Source organism: Podarcis gaigeae (assembly GCF_964106915.1).
Source record: "Podarcis gaigeae genome assembly, chromosome: 5".
Taxonomy (NCBI): domain Eukaryota; kingdom Metazoa; phylum Chordata; class Lepidosauria; order Squamata; family Lacertidae; genus Podarcis; species Podarcis gaigeae.
Genome location: NC_139681.1, coordinates 32,410,331 through 32,429,498, shown reverse-complemented (window position 1 = coordinate 32,429,498; position 19,168 = coordinate 32,410,331). Strand labels below are relative to the sequence as shown.

The following is a 19,168-nucleotide window of genomic DNA, read 5'->3' as shown; positions in this document are numbered from 1 at the left end:
GCTGTGAAATGATCAAAAATGTTGGCGAGAGTTCCTTTCTTGACTCTCGTGTTTGAACTACCGCCTTAGCAACTATATAAAGGCACAAAACAGCATTTGTTGAGATTGGAAATGTGGAGGATTTGTGACCTGTGATGTACTGTTTTGGTCCATCCAAAACTTCTGTCAGAATAAAAATGTAAGTGGAAAAACGGGACCAGGAACTTGCACACTTTAAACTTTGGCCTAGGTATAAGATGTGAGTGGGAAAAGAGAAACAGCAAGTACAAGGTGACAACATATGGATGCTGCTTTTTTATTGTTCCGTTGTCTCTGCAAGCAGGATCCTGCACATTTCAGAGTTGGCTCTGTGAAAGGAAAGCTCGCGCCCAGGGATGGTGGTCCATTTCCCTTTGCGGACAGTGGTGCTGTGCTTTGCAGAGGATTCTGAGACCGAGAAGATTTCTCTGTGAGGAAATAAAACACAACCAACAAACAGTGAACTCAATCTGACCTAGCGTTTCGTATCTGTAGGATGGCTTCTGGGATTTCAATGAGTGCATGTACAGACATACAAAAAAACCCCACATTTCTCTAGGACAAGTCATCCATGCAACTAACTTTAGATATGTCCCTATGGCCTGAAAATACCACCTTTCCACAATATCACCTAAACCAACTGGTACTGAAGAAAACATATTCAGGTAAACTATTTTCACGTTATATGGTCCTGGAAGACTTGCTTTGGGAGACATTCATTGTATGTAAAAATAGCTGGTTCTTAACATCTTTACGAAATAGTTTTTGGAGGGATTCTTAAAAATGTACTTTTCCCATCTCAGATGGTGAATGCAGCCTCAATAAGCCTTTAGACAGGACTCTCTCTCTCTCTCTCTCTCTCTCTCTCTCTCTCACACACACACACACACACACACAGCCTTCCCAGTTTCCCTTCCTCCTCTGCAAATATACTAGGAAAAGTAGAATCTTTGAAAACTCTCAAGAACTCCCAGTAATTTACAACATATGGGACCTGCAACAAAATGTGCTCTTGTTCAGGATCCTAGCCAACCAGCTTAAGGGGTCATAGACACTTCTACTTCCCCTGTGCCTAGAAAGCACATGTTCAAGAGGTGCATGCCCTCTCCCAGGATATTCCATTCCATTTCCCCCTCCCCTTGCATTCTATCCTCCCAGTTAATATTCCATTCCTTCTGAGCATTGCTCATTCCTTACCGAACAGTTTATGCCCCCCCCCCCAAGTTTCTGCGCTAAATATTTGTTGTATTTCTGCAAACTTTTGGAGTTCCTCCATGCCTGCTGATTTTACTCTCTTGTGCATGAGTGATGCTGTTTTGGCTACTCCAGGATAGGGCTAGGAGTGTCTATTTTGGTTCTTTTCAGGTTCTCATTTTCCCAGATTCAAATCTACATATTTCTACAATTTTGCAAAAACTCCTCCTGAAAATTCATCAGTGCAATTTTTTTTAAAAAATATACCCACATTTGTCTGAAATTTTGCCTTTCACACTCAAATTGGCAAGGCACTTGTAAATGTTATTTTTCCTAAAAAAATTTTACACAGATTTGTACATATTACTTGGCTGAAGAAGTGCCTTGTGAAAATCACTGAAGTTTTTTTCTTTTTATATGGGATGCTGTGTTTCAGTTTCTGTATTGTTTAGAAAGCGTGAATTAGGAAAGCTCTCCTCTCAATGTGGATGGCATCGCATTTACCTTCTCTGCCCAAAGATCCGCAATTGGAGAATGAGCTTGCCATTAGTGTATATAGGATTGGAACCTATCTGCACTTTGCCTTTTGTAGGAGCATGTCAGGCAAAGAGGCTGAAGGTTTGGCCCTTTGGGGAAGTTCTACAAATGAGTTCTACAATATCAAAACCTGAGAGCATATGACCTCCATGGAAGAGGCGGAAGACATGACATAGTTCTGATTTCTCCCTAGTGCCAATTCCAAACCTGTTTGTCCCAAAGTTTGTCTCATGTCCCCGAACTAGACAGATATGCCAAGACCATTCTCTTCTACACAAGCAAAGGCTCTGTCTCACAAGCTTGGATGAAGCCTGGGAACATTGCCAAGTGCATCTGTGCTGGATGTCATACACAGCACCCGAAACCTGCTCTGGGTCTATTTATGTCAAGAGGCAGCCATGAAAGATTTATTGACGAGAGCACAAGAGAGCAGTGATGTTATGTCTGGTGGGAAATCAATCTTGGCACAAGATGCGGTAGTTATGGTCCTAAGGAAGGGATTTATTGCCATAACACTGTAAAAGATAAGCCTGCATTCTTTGTATTTGGGCAGCACCTCTTAAGCTCCTTAGTCTGGCATTGCCCAAGGCTTCCATTAACCTCCCGGCAACCTTCCTAGATGGTGGATTTATTTTAAGAGAACCAGCTTCAGCTCAAACGGTGGGTACGGAACTCATTATCGCTTGTTGCTGAAGACAAGGGCGATAAATATTTGGCTCTCTAAAAGGAGAGGCTATCCCAGCTTCCCTCGGCCTGTGGCTTCTGCATTTTTACAAAGCCCAAGTGGCAGCTAAGCTCATGGCATAGTTGAACCAAAGCGCTGCAGTAGCCAGGGACAGAGGCATACCTAGGGGTTGGTGAAACTAGTCCCCGCCACGGGCACTCTCATGAACTGGCAGGACGATGGGAAGGAGGAAGAGAACCCTGGCAAGGTGTGTAGCTGGCACTGGGGCACACCAGGGCAAGCAGCAGATGGGGAAGGAAGTACTTGCAGGGTGATGGAGGATAGCATGGGGATGGGGGTCCATGCACAGGAACGAGAGTAGCAGGACCCAACACGGCAGGCTCTGAGGTGTAGCGAGCAGCAGGAGGGACACTCCCAGACGCTGGCAGGCAAGGGCCCACAGCCCAGCTCCCTAGGTGGCCAGGTGGGGCTTGCTAGTTCTGGGAGGAGGGTTGTGATTCCTCAGCTGGAGTAGGCTTGGAACAGGTGAGGGTCACATGCCTTGTCAAGCTCAGATATTGCAATCAGCAGGCAAAGTACAAAAGAGAAGCAGAGCTGAGGTGATGTGTCTGCTCAACTGCTCATGCTGGCTTGGAGGCTCCTGGTCCTCCAGGGTTGACTCTGGATTGTATTCTGGCTGCTGGACTTCAGACTTGGCTTACTTGGACTGTGTTTCCTGACCTTTGGACTCTGTTTGTGTGGCTTGGCCCCCGGACTTTGACCTTTGGACTTGACATACTGACTTGCTGCCAGGTAGGCCAGGGGTTCAGGACAGGTGCCTATCAGACTATGGAGGATATGATATATATGCGTGTGGTGACATGACACCGCATTCACAGCGAGATGCAATGTGGGAGGAGCTTCCTGTCCTTCTTGCACCACAGTAAAATGATTTGGGGGGCAGATTTACTGGGGGTGCAAGGGACCCTAGGTATGCCTTTGGCCAGGGATTTGGTAGAGACTCCAGTATTAACCAGCAGCAATGTTGACCAACAGAATCTAGGCAATATCCATCAACAGCAATGATGGCCAACAGACATGGAGGACTACTGTGCCCAACTCATACTTTATAATTCAGGGATGGGAAACCACAGGCTGAGGGCTAGATGCAGCCCCCCAGACTTCTCTGGATTCTCTCCAGCAACACTTCCCCTTGAGTGTTTTTGCCTGGTTGGAATGTCTCCTTGAACCCTGACAATGCCTCTTATATGTGTAGAAAGTTGCCTTAATCAACATTAACTGCTCTGGCCCCACACACGACTGGCCATGTGGCTCTCAAGGGTAATCCAAAGGGAATGGAGCTTTTGGACTGAAAAGTGTCCCTCGCTCCAAACTGTGGTTGGTATGTTATATGTTTGGAAGCTCAGACTATGAGGTGGACTCTGAATAATGGTTAGCCCAAAAAGTGTGATATGCTGAGTTGAACTTTTCTCTGTATTTGACCTGTTATGGTGGTTGTTATCCATGCAAGTGATTCCTTAATGTTGAGGTCGTTGAGTTTTGCATTCTTGGACAGGGCTCTGGTTGTGTGGATATATGGGAGTCAAGAACAGCACCTGCTCCAGTGCCCCTTATGGAGAAGCCATTGTGACTTGGGAGAAAGTTAGGTGTTGTAAAATTGGAGAACATTTGACATTATCCTTGGTTTGGATTCCATAGCTATGGAAGGTGCTTGAGATCTACAGCTCACCTGTAAGCGACTTCTTCTTCTGTAAGCTGCAGACACATGAGCACGGGCACGGTAGAAACTCTTCCAGCTGTATTGAAGTTTGTGGCCATTTCGACTTCTGTTTGGGTTTTGACTGTGGCTTGAAAAAATGGCGCATCCAGTTCTGCTTGGAAATCAATGGTCAATGCGCCCCTGTAATTGGAGAGGGGAAATCAGCACTGTTTTTCAAGGAAGTTGGCTAACTATTGTTGGCAATGGAAAGCTGGTTTTAACCTTGATTTGCACCAAGTCCTGCTGTCGCTGATCAGTTATTTCAGGTGTCCCCCCCCACACACAATGTAACAGTTGATGTCTGCTGCTTCTTAGCAAAAGAGTCATCATCTGAAGTGCCATGACTCTTGAGTAGCATTGATGCAACTGCTTGGGCCCAGAAAACAAAGGACACACATATCTGGCTGCTTTGGCTTGAAGACCAGAGGTGCCATTTTGGACATGAAAGTAAACTGGGATGGGTCTGAAACAGTGCATGTTTAGCATGGTTGATATAAGGGGCAATGCAGACTCTGAATTGTACCTTTGTCCCAGCATAGAAAGCATGTCCAGCAATTTGCATGTGGAGATGGAGATTGAAATGCAGAGAGCAATGCTGGACAATCAAATAGTCATTTTATGGGCTTTATGGAGTTGGGATAACACTACGAATTTTCCAGTGTTTGACAGAGTATTGGGTAAGGGTCTATCATACTTAAGAGATGAATCCACTTCTTACTCACACGTACCTGGTTTCGACGCCTGTTTTGAACTCCTGCTCCCACAAATTCACATTGATGTCAGCTGAAACATCTAACCCAAGTCCTCCTCGGAGAGTGATCACAGTTTGCAAACCAGACTGAAGTGGGATTGCCTATGCAGCACAGTAACATTCACTTACTGGATTGTTCAAGCGCTTATCATGGGCTTATCAATGGGGCTTACTATTGAGTAAGGTTCATCTTGTCTGTACAGGTGTCCCCCCCCCCCCCCCGCCAGCTAGTCTGCAGGGGACAATTGGTGCTCATTGCTTCAAAACAGTAATAACTGCAATCACATTCCTAGCCCATCTTTCTCTAAATCAGGGATTTAAATGTAGTGCTCTCCAGCAGGGGTTGGGCTGCTGCTTCCATCAGCCCCAACCAACATGGCAAATGGTCAAAGACTGGACTGAATAAGAGCCCTTGATCAAGGAGCCCCGCTAAATAGCCCTACACAAAGAAGTCCTGCTTCCTGTAGCTCACCAAGCTAGCCTCCAAAGGTGGTGGCACCAGGAGCAATGGGATGTTCTTATGGATGCAGCTCTTCACCTCTTCTCATAAGCAGTACTCTTGATGCACATGGGTGACTGGAAAGCTAATGCAGATGTACAATGTTGTCAGTTGAAGGGTGGATGTCCTTAGGCTAATATATCAAACTGCAGGCACTGGGAATGTTTGGTGTTGTACCTGAATGTACCAACTGTCATGGGAGGACCTGTTCTTGGTGCTTTGGTTCCAACATGGCTTAAACAAATGCAGCGTAGTGGGTGTGTGGGTGGGTGTGAGTAGGGGGGGCTGGTCCCACCATGACAATTCCTTCTATGCCGTCAGTGTACACGGGTATGCAGGGGCTGGTACCTGTAGATGGTCCATCAGTAATACGTTCCCTTTGACCACATTTGTGGGTTCTCCTGAGCTCGTGAAGAACTTCGACATCAGATCTGTGTATCCTTCAAAGAAAGTGATTGGCCGTAACTGGACATCAAGCAGAGCAGCAGACATGCCGGCCATTAATTCGTCTTCTCCGTCGGCTGCGTTGCCTCCCAGGATGCCCTCATATCCTTTTGCTTCTATGGCCACCTAGGATACATGAGATGGGAAAGTCTGTGTGATGTTCAGGACTACTCCTTTTTCTGCAGCACTAGACCACCACTTCAGAACATACTCCTCTTTCTATGTTGTTGTTGTTGTTGTTGTTGTTGTTAACGCTGCTACTACTATTATTTTGATTTATTACTTATTGTATGCCCTGAAACCTTAGGGTGAAGAATATCACACTTGAAAAAGGACGGGCCCTGAAAATGCACGTCTCAGGTGTCAAAGGCTAGAGTAAAGGCCAGGAGCATCTTCAGCATTCCCCAAAGTCTGTATGGTTAAGTTGCCAGGTGTGCCTCCATGGAGAGGCAGTTCCAAAATTTAGGGGCTGCCACAGAGAATACCCTCTCCTGGACCACCACCCACCTGAACTTCTAAGGGTGGTGGAACCACCAAGAGGGTCCCCCCCGCTTATCTTAGGGAAAGAGTTAGTTCAGATGTTTAAGGGATGTGTACTCCCCACTCCACTCTAGTTCCCAACAAGAGAGCTCCCTTTTCCTAAATAAAGGGAGGAAAAGAGTCAAGATGTTTCTATACACCACACAGCAATGCCTCACCCCCTCATCCTAAAGCAGGTCTTCTACTATGGCATTGAGCCAATTATCACTCAGCAGCTATCTTCAGGATTTGGGCTGGTGTGTGGAAAATGCCAAGTACCTGCCTTGGTTTCCAGAGCATTATTGGCCATTGAAACTCCTCCTCCTTTGGAGTGGGGGCCACTGCCTAAGCAAATTGGGACGCATCTTTTTGTATAAATTGACGAATACCGCTAATAAAAATTGGGAGAGGGAGAATCTGTTGAAAATTAAAGGGTATGCTTGGACGACAATTACACATTGCCCATAAGGCAAGGGTGACACCTAAAAAATATTCAGAACTCTCTCGAGCAACAACAGAACAATGAAATATGGGCTGGATCTAGACATGTAAAAAAGCATTTCAGGAAAACTCGTTGTAAACCTCAAAGTGGGAAGCCACGTTGGCGAAAGATGGGACTTCACAGTGCCACCTGGTGTCACAGTGTCATAACGCATATAAAACGTTTTTTCTTTACTAATGTAGCCGAGTCCACAATGGCGCAATAGGAAGCACCATACCTGAGCTGCTTGGAGCTGGTAGCCATGGCTTAGGATATTGAAACTGGTGGTGCTCTTCCTCAGAATGCCAATGTCTGAGAACAGGAGATCCAGGCCAATGGTAGAGAGAGTGTCATTGGTGGCTGAAAGGGAGATCCGAGAAAGAGACACATAGCTTCACATCACGGTCAAGGAATATTGCATGAAGAGGAGCAGACAGCTTTCCAAAGGTTTTAATAAAAGTGTGGCAACATGGGAAGTATCTGTCTGAACATGTGGTCTGATCCCTTGACCCCAGAATATGCAGGAGACTATGGCTGCCTAGTGCATGAAGGGGAAAAGTTACCTGTCACTGGTCCTGAGAAGGAGATGGAGCTGCCAGCTTCAGAGGAGAGGAAGTAGTAATTATTTATCTGCGGGTCATTCAGAACCTCTTTAGCAACCTTCCTGTGGGGGAAACAAAACAAAAAAACCAGGAAGGGGTGTGTGATATGGACTATATCTGCAAAGGAGAGTAAACTTGTTTTGGGGAACCTGGCTGCCATTTTGGAAGAGGTTAAATTGATTTGTGAAATATATGGTAAATGCAGAGAAGGAGGAGTGGATTCCATAGAATAATGTAGAAAATCTGTGACCATGGACACCCACAACGTGTGGGGGGGGGAGGGCAGAGAGGTTAATTTCTCACTTAAAAAACAACCAGTGCTAGTACATTTTGCCTTGTAGTTCAGGTGCTACAAATGCTAGAAACGACCGCATCCTGTCAGACAAGGATTTCCGCTTGTGCAATGGGACTTCCTCTTGTGCAGGCGCCCACACTCTCCCAACTTGCTCCAGAGTGTTAGGGGAACCCCTAAAGTATATGTGAGATACACTGGGGAAGAAGAGGGGGAGAAGCAGAAATCCTTTCACTGACAGAAACATTCACTTAGTACTACATTGGATCCTACCCTTACACTTTCCTATAAATAAAATCTGAGAATCTGGGGATTATGATTCATTGGGATAGGGCTGCCTCCCCTTGCCCCACACCCTGTGAATGCCTATGTCTGCCATGTTCCTAAAAGCCAGTTTGAAAGTGGGGTTGTTCTGATCTCTCCCCAAGCCCAAACTGAATATTATCATACAAGGATATTTTTACCTGGTTGGATGATGACCGGAGTGTACGATGTTTTGGATTTTTGACAGCAGAAATCTTGACATTTCTGGTTCAAGTTCTCTGGTGGCCAACAGGATATTGGTGAAGTCCTCTGGCAATGGATCATTGTTCAACAGGATTTCTGCAGCAGCCAGCCTTGAATTTTTTGGATAGCGTCTGTGCACTTCATGGAATATGCGTTTCATTGCCATTTTAACCTGGCAACGCAGAAATTGAACACAGTCTGTTTGTTTTTAGCATGACATTCAGCAACTAGGTTTGTACAGAGATCATTCATGAAACCAAGCTACAATTTTAACCCTGAAATACTAGTTTTCTACATGTAGGGGTCTCCCCCATGCTCTCAGTCATGTAATCCCTTAATTGCATTGTGAAGTGGTATAGTCACAGGAGGATTATACCATATGCTCTATTTATTTTATTTTTTTGACAGGGTGATATATTTATACCCACTGTGGTCACCTCCACACCCATACATTGAGAGCATTCTTATACCACTTTAACAGTCATGGCTTCACCCATAGAATCATGGGAATTGTAGGCCTGTAAGGGGTCTCCTAGCCATAACAAACTACAGTTCCCAGGATTCTTTGGGGGAAGCCAGGACTGCTAAAGTATTATAAGAGTGCTCGCAATGTATGGTATAGAAGTGACCCTTGACTCTCCCTAAGTAAGGGGAGTCTGTCTCAAAGTCCAGCCTCAGAATATCTCCAGGTCCCACCAGTAGCGGGAGATGGAGAAGAAGGAGGAATATAACCTTTCAAGCAGAAGTGGAGGAACCTCCAAAAACCACAGAGGGTTGGTGAAATTATTTTCTGTTGGATAAACCGAGCCCTTCTTGACACAAGAGGACCTAGAATGTTTCACTGATGAAAGCTTACATAGGAAAAAAAGAGATATATTTTTGGGAAATGCTCTTTAAGTAACGGAGACTGTGCCATACCGTGTTTGAGATGTGCTGTGCAGAATACCTCTGTAGTGCGTTCAGCGCTGTGGCTGAGACCGTGGCAGAGCCCTCTTCTGCATAATGCAGGAAGATGGGGATGGATTCTGGGAGCAGAGCACTTTTCAGGGACAACAGATAAATCACCCTCTCAGAGTCCTTCTTGGTGTTCTTGAGCCTTTGCACGATGGAGTCTACTTCAAGTCTTACTTCCTGTTTGTTTGACACGGGAGACACAAGAAAAAGGGAGGTGGGCACTAAATTGACAAGTCTGAGCTTTCCTAGGTGAGGGTGGGTGGGAGTAGAACAAGGCACTGGACGGGCGTCAACTCACTTGAAGACCACACAGTTTCATTTGGCACAGCTTGCCAATCAGGCTGCCGATTACAATATTCCCCGTTTCCCAGGTGGCTGCTTCTAGTTTCTTTCCATTCAGCTTATCCTGGAAGAGGAATGAAGACCGGTCATAGCATAGAGATGCCTGAGAAATTTGATTTGATTTATTTGTTTTTACAAATCCCAATCGGGGATGACCTGATCCACACCTCTTGGGAGTACCGGGAGGATCAGAGCACAGCCTTCCTGGGTACTGTACAAACCTTTTGAGCTGCCGCCTTTAAAAAAAAAAAATGTATCGGAAGATGGCTTGAGATGCATATTTTGTGAGAAAACGTGTTCAAAAATACCTATGTGAGCATGGACTTTCATGCAGGTTTTTCACACGTGCATGAGAAACGTTGGTTGGCAAGGCCGGAAGCAAAAGTAAGTAGAACAATGAATATAATTGTTTTCTTTTGTACACCAGTTTCTACACACTCACACATCTCTCTGTATCCTCCATCCAGACAAGCAAGAGTCCTTATCTAAGTTCAAGGATGCCTTTCAGCTAGGCAAAATCACTTAAGGAGGGTGCAAAGCAGGATGCGTGAGGGGGTGTGGCTTAGGGTGTGTGTGTGTGGTCTGGGGAAAGTCCTATGGGCCAGATAGAGAGTCTTGTATTCAGCTCCCGGAACAGAGATGCCCCCACCCCTAGCTTGAGTGTTAACCTGCATATATGAAGAAGCCACCACTGATGAATCACTGCCAATATTAGCTACCAATGGATATCAACTCAACATCACTTGTTTCAATGGAGCCAGCTTAAACATTCACCTGAGAGTCATCATGAGCTGAGCACTCGAGTACAGTGCACAGGTGTGTGAACAAGCCCAAGAAAATCACTAGAGTGAATTCTAGGTTTCCAGAACGTCACATTCATGCATTTCACATTTTCAAATTCATTCCTTCCTTAGGGCAGCAAAAAAAAAAAGGAGCAGTTTGCCCCATTTAATTTCACCAAAGCCCTGTGAGGTAGGTCAAACTACGCCCAGATCTAAATCTCTGTCCATCCTATGTCACAGGGACATCCATTCATAAATAAAAGGGGTGAAGTATAGCTCAAGAAAATGCCCAGAGAAATAAGCCACAGTGCCCTCTACTTACTACCACCAGATGCAAGAGCTCCTTTGAAGGGCGAGGGGAGAAGGCTGCAGCGTAGAAAAACTTCTCCAGCAAGGCGGCGTTCTCTCTGCTCCCGAAACTGAGAAATTCAGACAGGGCCATCAAGGAAGCTGTAGAATGGGCAGCCACTGCAGCTTCAACGTAAAAGGACCTAAAAGGTGGGAAGGGGTGGAGACAAAAAAATCAGGTGTGTTGGAAGAAAAGAGACCTGCAGAGAACCCAGGATTAACAAGACAGGTGCAAATTATAGATACAGTATATAAATTAGATGGGCATCTGACATCAGGTGACCCAAATTTAAATATTGGCGCCACACACACTGTGACAGCAAGGGATGGGCAAATCTGTCAATTTTTGTTTTATTAAGTTTCTCATCCTTCCATTCTTCAGTTTCGTTCTCCATATTTTCACATCAGTTTGTTGTTGTTGGTTTGTTTGTGAATTTTCTGGGCTTTTTAATTGAAAAAACAATCACTTTCATTCAAATGTCTCCTAACATAAATGTTTTTGCATGCAGTTTTGCCCAACAATTTTTTTTTTGCAAAGCCATTTTCTCTAATATAATGCAATTGTATATTACTTTCATTACTATATTCACTTGTATGCACACTTTACCCTAATAAAATGCATTTTTTTGTGTCCATTGCTTGGCTAGAGAAATATATCTTAAAATTCCTCCTGCAAACAGATCAGAACAAATGCTCAACAAATAGCAGCTGTCCTTGAAGCTCCCCACAAACTGTGTGCAAACAAATCAGGAAAGGTGCTCAGCAAACAGGTTGTCTGATTTTAACTGTTGCAGACCACCCTGAGTCATCCCTTTAGAAGGTTCTGAGTAAAAAAATTCATTTTTTCAATAAATACATAAATAATTTCCAGGGTCTTAAGAAAGAGCAATTCTTTATTTGCCCTGCCATCTCTTTCCTTACGCCATCTCTTCTGGTGCTTTCTTCAACAGCAGCAGGATGTCTTTCTTCTTGGCATCACGCAACATCTGGACAACTTTGCAAAAATGCCAAGTGGTTGATGCCTCAGAGAGGTCCATTCTTCGTCTCTTTTTAGCCAGTGTTTTCAAGTAGGTTTTGAGCTAAAAGGGAGAGAGGAGGAGAGAGAGAGAGAAATTGAAATACACAAACATCCTTCTTCATAACAATATATATCAGCAATGTATGCTGATATAGATTCCAAAAACAGAAATTTGCAGAACACCTTCCTGACAAACAGTCTCCACAAGCTATGTGCTGTTTTCACACCTTGTGAACCAAGAAACCAAGGGATGAGGTCTCAACGCTCTAAATAATTCCTGATCGGGCCTCCTCTACTCTGAAGTTTAAATAGAAAATGGGTAAATCTAGAGATAAGCAATAGTTTTCTGTTCCACTCACAGTTGGGTACTGGGTGTTGGTCCTCTTGACAGGATCACTCGCTATGTTAATGGGTTGCGGTTTCCTCAGCACAGCCGCCAGGGCTTCCTGAAGACTTTCCCCCGGTAATTCTTTTGATCCAGGCACTTGAGTCACAAGTTCAAGGTGTTGCCTGGGGAGTGAAAAGACACTTGTTGACAGGGCCTCCATCTTTAAATATCATGAACATAACTTACTGTGTGGCATGGACTCACATTTGAAATTATGACAGTGGGGACCCCTTCTGAACCAAAGTAAGGCACTTTTAAGTTTAGTTAGGTGTTAAGTATTGGTAAAAATGCAACACTCAAGTGTCCACAGTATCCTTGCAAGAGGAGAAAACCAGAACAACTTGGGCACGTCCTCATTAACACTAATTGGCCACACTCCCATGACCACCTAGCAGCTCCACCAGACACATAGTGGTCTACTGTGGTTGAGTGAAATAGATATGAATTCAGGTGAACTCCTTGGTGTTTTCTGCAGGTTGTGCAAATGGGAGAGACAGTGCTGTTAGGGTGCTGGACCAGGACCTGAAAGAGTAGGGTTGAAATCCCACTCAGCCTTGAATAACACTGGGTGATCTTGGGACAATCAGTCTCCCAGCCTCACTTCCCTCACAAGTTTATGAGGATAAAACAGGGAGGAGGAACTGTGTATGCTCACCTTAAGATCCTTGAAGGAAACATGGGATATAAATAGATGAAGACATTTGAGAAATGGTGAGGAGGCCCTCAACAACAGCCATTAATACTACGTTGTTGCCACTTGTTTGGGGCTTATAGGTTTCTCCTCATACTCTGGCCTCAACTCCAAGGAAATCAAGATTCTACAGGACTCCATTTTCTAATTCTGACCAAAGAAGGCACCATTTGCCACCCCCAGTGTGCCAGGCCAACTGAATGTAGCAGCGCAGAACCAACCTGGAGGTGATATCGACTCCAACGGAAGACTTCAGGTTTAGAGAGATTGTATGACTTTCTTCGGACAATGCGGACTTGAGGAGCTGTCCTTCCACAGAATAAAGACTTTTACTTACAGGTTGCCACAGGACTCCAAACATCTGTAAAAAGAAGATGAATATTTCCTCACTAGACCCTCGCTCCACTTCTTCAGGTTGCCTGGAAGAGCAATCGTGCTCCGTATAAAGTTAGCTTTATCTAACTTTCAACCAGTTAAACTAAACAGATAACTAAAATCAACCAGTTGCTATTAAATATTATAAAGTGCCATTAGCCTCCAATGGTTTTCCTCCAAAGAGAAGTCAGACCCCAGTAAGTGGTTGCCTATGGGGAAATGTTGCTGCCTCAGTGCAAATGATAATGATAATGATAATGATAATGATAATGATAATGATAATGATAATAATAATAATACTCCGCCCATCTGGCTGAGTTGCTCCAGCCACTCTGGGTGGCTTCCAACACATATAAAAACCAAATAAAATGTCAAACATGTGGGAGGGAGAGAGAGAGAGAGCTTAATGTGCACTCTATGTATGGCATTCATTGAATATTGCACAGTGAATCAGCCTAGGAAAAGTAGTTCTACATGGACTTTGAAATCAAAACCCACTAATTTTCAGGCGCAGGATAGACTGATATTCTGAAAGTGGTTAGAGAAAGCTGGAAAATGGGTAGAGATGCAATTATCAAACTTGCCTTGTTAACAGAGCTGAATCCAAACTTTGTTCTTTTGCATCCATGTAGGTCTTTTGTCTTCAGAACAGAATCCTTGGAGACTGTGTAGGTCACTGGGCAGCTCCCAGAAATGTCATCCTAAACATAATAAATGGGAAAATTAGGAGTAGAATAGTGGATGCTAAATTAGCCCTGTGTTTGGTTCAAATGTCTTTTTTACTATTCCAGTGATGGATTTGGCTGGATCAGATGTTTTCTGAATATGCTGCAGACTCTATCCAGACGATGCAATAAATGGGATTCTGGTGCGTTGACTCATCTGTAACAATGGTGGCGGATCTGTAGCCCTCCAGCTCCCATCCACCATTGCAAAAGGGCAAGGAGGATGTTTTCCAAATTCCACGATTCCTACACAAGATGCACAAACGCTCTTTATCAATGCTGAAAGCACTTGGTGTTTGATTTTTTGCAAACATAAAAAGGGGAGTGGCTACATGAGCAGAACTGGCCGATTATAAAGTTGAGGCACAATGAAATAAACCCCCATGGCGCTTCTTTAATTGTTGGCCATATTTTGTGGTGGGCAAGAGCACTTTTTAGAGGACGTAAAAGGTGCTAAGTATTCCAAGTCCTATTACAGCTGTATAAGAATACAAGGATACCACAAGAAAGAAAGAAAAAGCCTTGTTTTACCTCAGTCACTGTCCCAGGGTGGGTCTGAAACTGGAGAAGGCTGATCAGGCCTCTCTTCAGCTCCAAAGTTAAGGGGCTTCCAGCTTTGTCTTCATAGATGCCTTCAACCTGCAAAGTAAAAGCAAGGCCATGGTGGGAGGAAATCCTGAGGAAAAAAGTGACCAAGGACAGCAGAAAGAGGTGCATGAACTAAATGGTCATCATTTCTCTTCCTCTTGGGCTATCAGTAGTTTGATAATGAGTAACAGCAGCATGAGGTAGGAAAATTGGAGTATCCCAGACAACTTTTCAGACAACAGAAGGATGAATTGTGACTCTGAGATGAACAGGCCATCTCAGGTCCAACACCACAGACCAAACTTACGCACCTCCTCAAAACAGAATGCTTTTTCAGCAAACTCAATCCACACACATCAGCTGTTAATTATCAAGCATTTAAGTCAGAGCTATGTGGAAGCAGCCTCTTGAAATTTTGTGCCCCATTTGTGAGTAGGGAAATTTGGTGGGTGGGCTAAGTACTCCACCAAATTTCTCCAGGGTGAGGAGAAATTCTCCAGTGGTTTCTCAAGAGGGAGGTTTTCTACTTGCAGTGGCAGTAGAACAACTTATTTTTTTCCTATCTAAAGCACCACTTTAGCTAATGGGGCCTCCTGCTGCCGCCGCGCCACTGAAGCATGATTTCTGTTCTCATCCTTAAGCAAAGTTCTTAACCCGAGGTACTATTTCTGGGTTAGCGGAGTCTGTAACCTGAAGCGTATGTAACCCAAGGTACCACTGTAGATAAAAAGTTATTTGAGAACTGGAACATTTTAAAATGTTCACCGAAATATGAAAGCACAGGCTTCTGTTGTGTCCTTTGCAATATTAGTTCTATCCTATATTTATTGTGAAATATATCTGGCTGAAGCAGGCTGGGTAGTACAGTCACTTCCGTCTCCTCCTTGGCTTGCACAAGTGCATTATCAGTGGTGTTACTACCTGGCATACTACCTGATACTACTTGGGCACTGCCACTAGCCCATAGAAAGCTGTGCTTGTGGTTTCTGAAGGGAGCTTCCTCTTAACTCAGGCAAAGATGGACAATTGTCCGCCACTAATTGCTTTCTAATGACAATGAAAAGTATAAACATCCTTGTTGGTGATGCTTGCATGAAGCTGAAACTGGAGAGAAAAGTGAGCAAGCCTTTACCTCAAAATGTCTGCCTCGTATTAACATACCTTCCCATTTTTCCAATGCAGGAAAACGGGCTGCTCCAGTTCTGTAGTGTTCAGTGAAACTTGGGCAGGTTGATCGTTGTTCTCAGTCTGACTCTTACTTTGTTCCGGATCATGATGGAGTTGCAGGCCATGGATCTAAGTTCCCAAAATGAGCAGAAGAAAATTAAGACTTTTGCCCACCTCCCCAGTCCTTCAGAGTTACACCTTTGGGCCAGGTGGTCTGAAGGGGACAAGGTGGCACCCCTTCTCATTCTATCTCTTGCTTTCCCATCCCACAAATTATTTGCAAATGTACCACACCGTGATGTCCCTCTCTTCTCCCAGCTGAAAGCAGTGGGGCTAAGTGTCTATAAACAGAACAGGTCTTCAAGAGAAGTATCCATTGGTTATTCTATGTACCCAGGGCTAGCCTGAGGAAAAAGACCTGCATTTCTCTACTCCCCTTTGAATAACAATGCTAATTATTTGTCCAATCCCTTTTTAAAGCCATCTAAGTTAGTGGACATGAGCTCCCCTGCTGGCAAAGAGTCCTATGTGCTTGCAGTGTATAAAATAATAAGCAACGTTCTTTTGCTTGACATCTGTGCAGATAGTGTTGGCAGGGAACGGGGAGGGTTGTTAGTTGAGGCGGATCAATTCCAGATCAACCTGAGTTATTGGTCAGACTAGGTGAACATTCTAAGTGAGCAATGTCAGTTCTAGTGCCGAACAGAAGCCCAGCGGTAGCAGGAGAGACATACAATCTGAACATGCTTAATGAAATCTCCGGCATTGGTTAGTAATGGAAAACCAGTATTTCCCCTCTCAATCGTTTAAAACCCATTGTAGGATGAAGACGTCACCAACTTGGACTTGGAGAAGGTGTTCCCCGGCATTGCTGGGATTTCTCCACACGAGATGCACATCAACCAGAGCTTCAGCCTGCAGCTTGCTTCCTTGCAAAGATGGCCTTGACAGGTATCTTAGCTGGCCATCCAATGAGTAGCGGTACTGGTATAGGATTCCTGACTTGAAAGATGGTGCCTCCAGGTTCTCTATAAAAGAGTCCTACACTGAAGTCACTGGAACACTTTTAAATAAGATGCTGAGTCTCAGCTGGTCCATGTGAGAAGGAAGGGCTGGATTTGTTGGAGGTGCTGGACCCCAAGATTACTGACCAGTTGAGTTTCCCCACCAATCTCACAACCCCCCTTTGGTAAGGCAATGTGGCTTGGTCCTACATCACCCCAAGGACGGAATATCAAGCTCTTATCATGTGCACTGTAATTCCTTCTCATGCCATGAACAGCTGGACAGAGGTAGGAGAAAGTCACGCTGGATGGCAGAAAATGGAACAGCTAGATGAGCATAGTTCTGTGTGATTATCTGCCATGGGCTTTGATTAGTATCATAATATTCTGGAGGGGCAGTGCAATTATTATGCTCACTCCTATAGAGTGTGGGGAGCCTGTGGCCCTCTGTTTTTTTGGACTCCAACTCCTGTCAGCCCCAGCCAGCATGGCCAGTGGTTAAGGATAATGGCAATTGTAGTCAAGTAGGCTCTGGAGGGCCACAGGTTCCCCACCCCTATTTTAAATAGAAGAGAGAACAATCATTGCTGAGATATTACCATGTCTGCAGGAAGATGCTCTTAGACACTATTACAGATATTAATGGACATTTGTTAATCCTGATCCACACTGGGTAAGTAAGTTCCAATGATTTGAATAGGATGAGACTTCCATAAAATATATTTAGAATTTCAGCCATAGAGCTTAATGGGGGGTGAGGGGAAATCAGCCCAATCCAGTTAGAGTTGATCATTTTCAATCCCCGTTGCCAATAGCTTTAAAAATGTATTTAATTTTGGTTGAGGTGTGCCACATCTGAATCGTCTTAATACGGATGCTGTCCAATTTAAGCCCCCATAAATTGTAGGGTTTAAAGATCCTCCTTGCCAAACGCTAGGATGGTCCAATACGTTGTGTTATTAAAATGATTGTTGTTTTATATAACATGCTATTTGAATGCTCATAGCAACCAAGTAGTTACATTTCATAACCCATGTCGATTTGGCATGCTTAATTCTGCAAAAAGTCCATAGCAGATCCAAGGATGGGGTTGGGGCATAGCTGTCAACGTTTTCCTTTTTTTAAGGGAAATTCTCTTATTCTGAATAGGATTCCTCACAAGAGAAGGGAAAAGTTGACAGCTATGGGTTGGGGGGGCATAATCAGCTTTCCACTGACCGTTTGGTAGCTATGAAAGCTAAGTCATATTTAAATACTTTCTGTGTCACTTAATTTTATATTTCCCATGAACATGTGGAAAACAACAGGTGCTCAGGGAAATTTGCAGGCAAGACTCTGGGATCCAGAATCTGAGTCACAAAGAGCTGCCCCTCAAGATCCACTGGTTGATAGTTGCCATGGCAATAAATTGTACATAAATGGGACTGAGAAGGGGATCCTTTTCACAGCTTCCCTCCTTTGAGCTTGAGAATCCCAACGAGCAAATAAGTTAACCAGGACTCACCACAGTGAGATATTTTTCAGATTTCATGCCCTCCCCAAAAGCTTTCCAGTGCCTTGTCTCTCTTACCTTTTGCTGCAGAGGGAAAGAAAAAGAGAAGCAGCCAGCAGTATCTTGAAGCTGCCGGCGAGTTCATGGTGCAGATTGTGTGCGCAAATCAAAATGCATGGATGGGCAGCGAATCCGAAAAGGGGGTGGGGAGAGACCCCTCGAGCTGAGACTCACAATATATTGCGGCCAGCCCTGACTTGCTTCCTATCCCCAAATTACACATCACAGGGAAGGCAAATGATTAATCTGCAGCAGTAAAAGGCACTCAGGGCCTGGAATGTGGTGGATCAACATTTACCAAAGCTCTGGGGATGAATGCTGCAATGGACGTTTGAATCGGAGCCTTTGGAATCTGCTTGCCTGTTTTGTAGCCTTTCTTACTCCCTACCCATCAGCCCCCATCTGTAAGAAAGTTCTGCAAAGGGGCCCCCTTCACCTTCCTCCTCCAGAGGGAAACTGACGTGGAGGAATCGGGCATAGCACTAAGAGGCAGCGCCTCTCTCTCTCCTCTTTACCAACATCAAGGGGCTCAGTGTTCCAGCCTCTAAGATCAAGTTACTTCAAGGGCAGGCTGGGAGGGAGGAAGAAGCTTGGCTTTGTGAATGCGCTTCTGGAAGAACGGAGCACACACATGCATATGCATGCACAAACACAGCCCATTCTAGCTTGTATGAAGGCTTCCCTCACGCTGAGTTGGATCGTTTGGGAGGAAATCATTCATAGTGAATGAAAGGCAGACCCGATACTTCCTTTGCTTGGATGAAATTTGGCATCCCTGATAGGGATCACATGGCGGCACAGAAAGTTTAGGTGTTTCCCTGACACTGGAGGAACAGTCCCTTTGCAGAACAGGCTTTCCATTGCAGAGGAATGTGCAAACCGCAAGCACTTTGCATCCTTGTTTCGCCTCAAGAACTGAACGGCTTCTGGAGGCAGGCAGAGGCAT

At 44.6% G+C, this 19,168-nt stretch overlaps 1 protein-coding gene across 1 annotated transcript; it reads right to left on the bottom strand.

The window, feature by feature from the left end:
• Nucleotides 1–264: 264 nt before the first annotated feature.
• On the bottom strand, nucleotides 265–18,736 carry LOC310845528 (microsomal triglyceride transfer protein-like). The gene is made up of 18 exons (XM_083740686.1): nucleotides 18,241–18,736; nucleotides 16,507–16,694; nucleotides 15,661–15,795; nucleotides 14,443–14,550; nucleotides 13,771–13,887; nucleotides 13,033–13,172; nucleotides 12,092–12,242; nucleotides 11,636–11,793; nucleotides 10,689–10,857; nucleotides 9,541–9,648; nucleotides 9,207–9,419; nucleotides 8,246–8,460; nucleotides 7,451–7,551; nucleotides 7,126–7,247; nucleotides 5,792–6,013; nucleotides 4,922–5,046; nucleotides 4,164–4,334; nucleotides 265–446 (listed from the first exon to the last, which is right to left on the bottom strand). Exons 1-18 carry the CDS (start codon nucleotides 18,305–18,307, stop codon nucleotides 296–298), a joined length of 2,661 nt encoding a protein of 886 aa, XP_083596812.1. The 5' UTR covers nucleotides 18,308–18,736; the 3' UTR covers nucleotides 265–295.
• Nucleotides 18,737–19,168: the final 432 nt, after the last annotated feature.

What these genes read in the sequence shown, in the direction of transcription:
- LOC310845528 (XM_083740686.1), bottom strand. Translation starts at nt 18,307, where the DNA reads ATGAACTCGCCGGCAGCTTCAAGATACTGCTGGCTGCTTCTCTTTTTC. An exon ending in AAAGCACCAGAAGAGATGGC is followed by an intron (nt 10,858 to 11,635) that starts GTAAGGAAAGAG and finishes CCCACCTTTTAG; the next exon opens with GTCCTTTTACGTTGAAGCTG. An exon ending in AAAACAGGCGTCGAAACCAG is followed by an intron (nt 4,335 to 4,921) that starts GTACGTGTGAGT and finishes CTCCAATTACAG; the next exon opens with GGGCGCATTGACCATTGATT.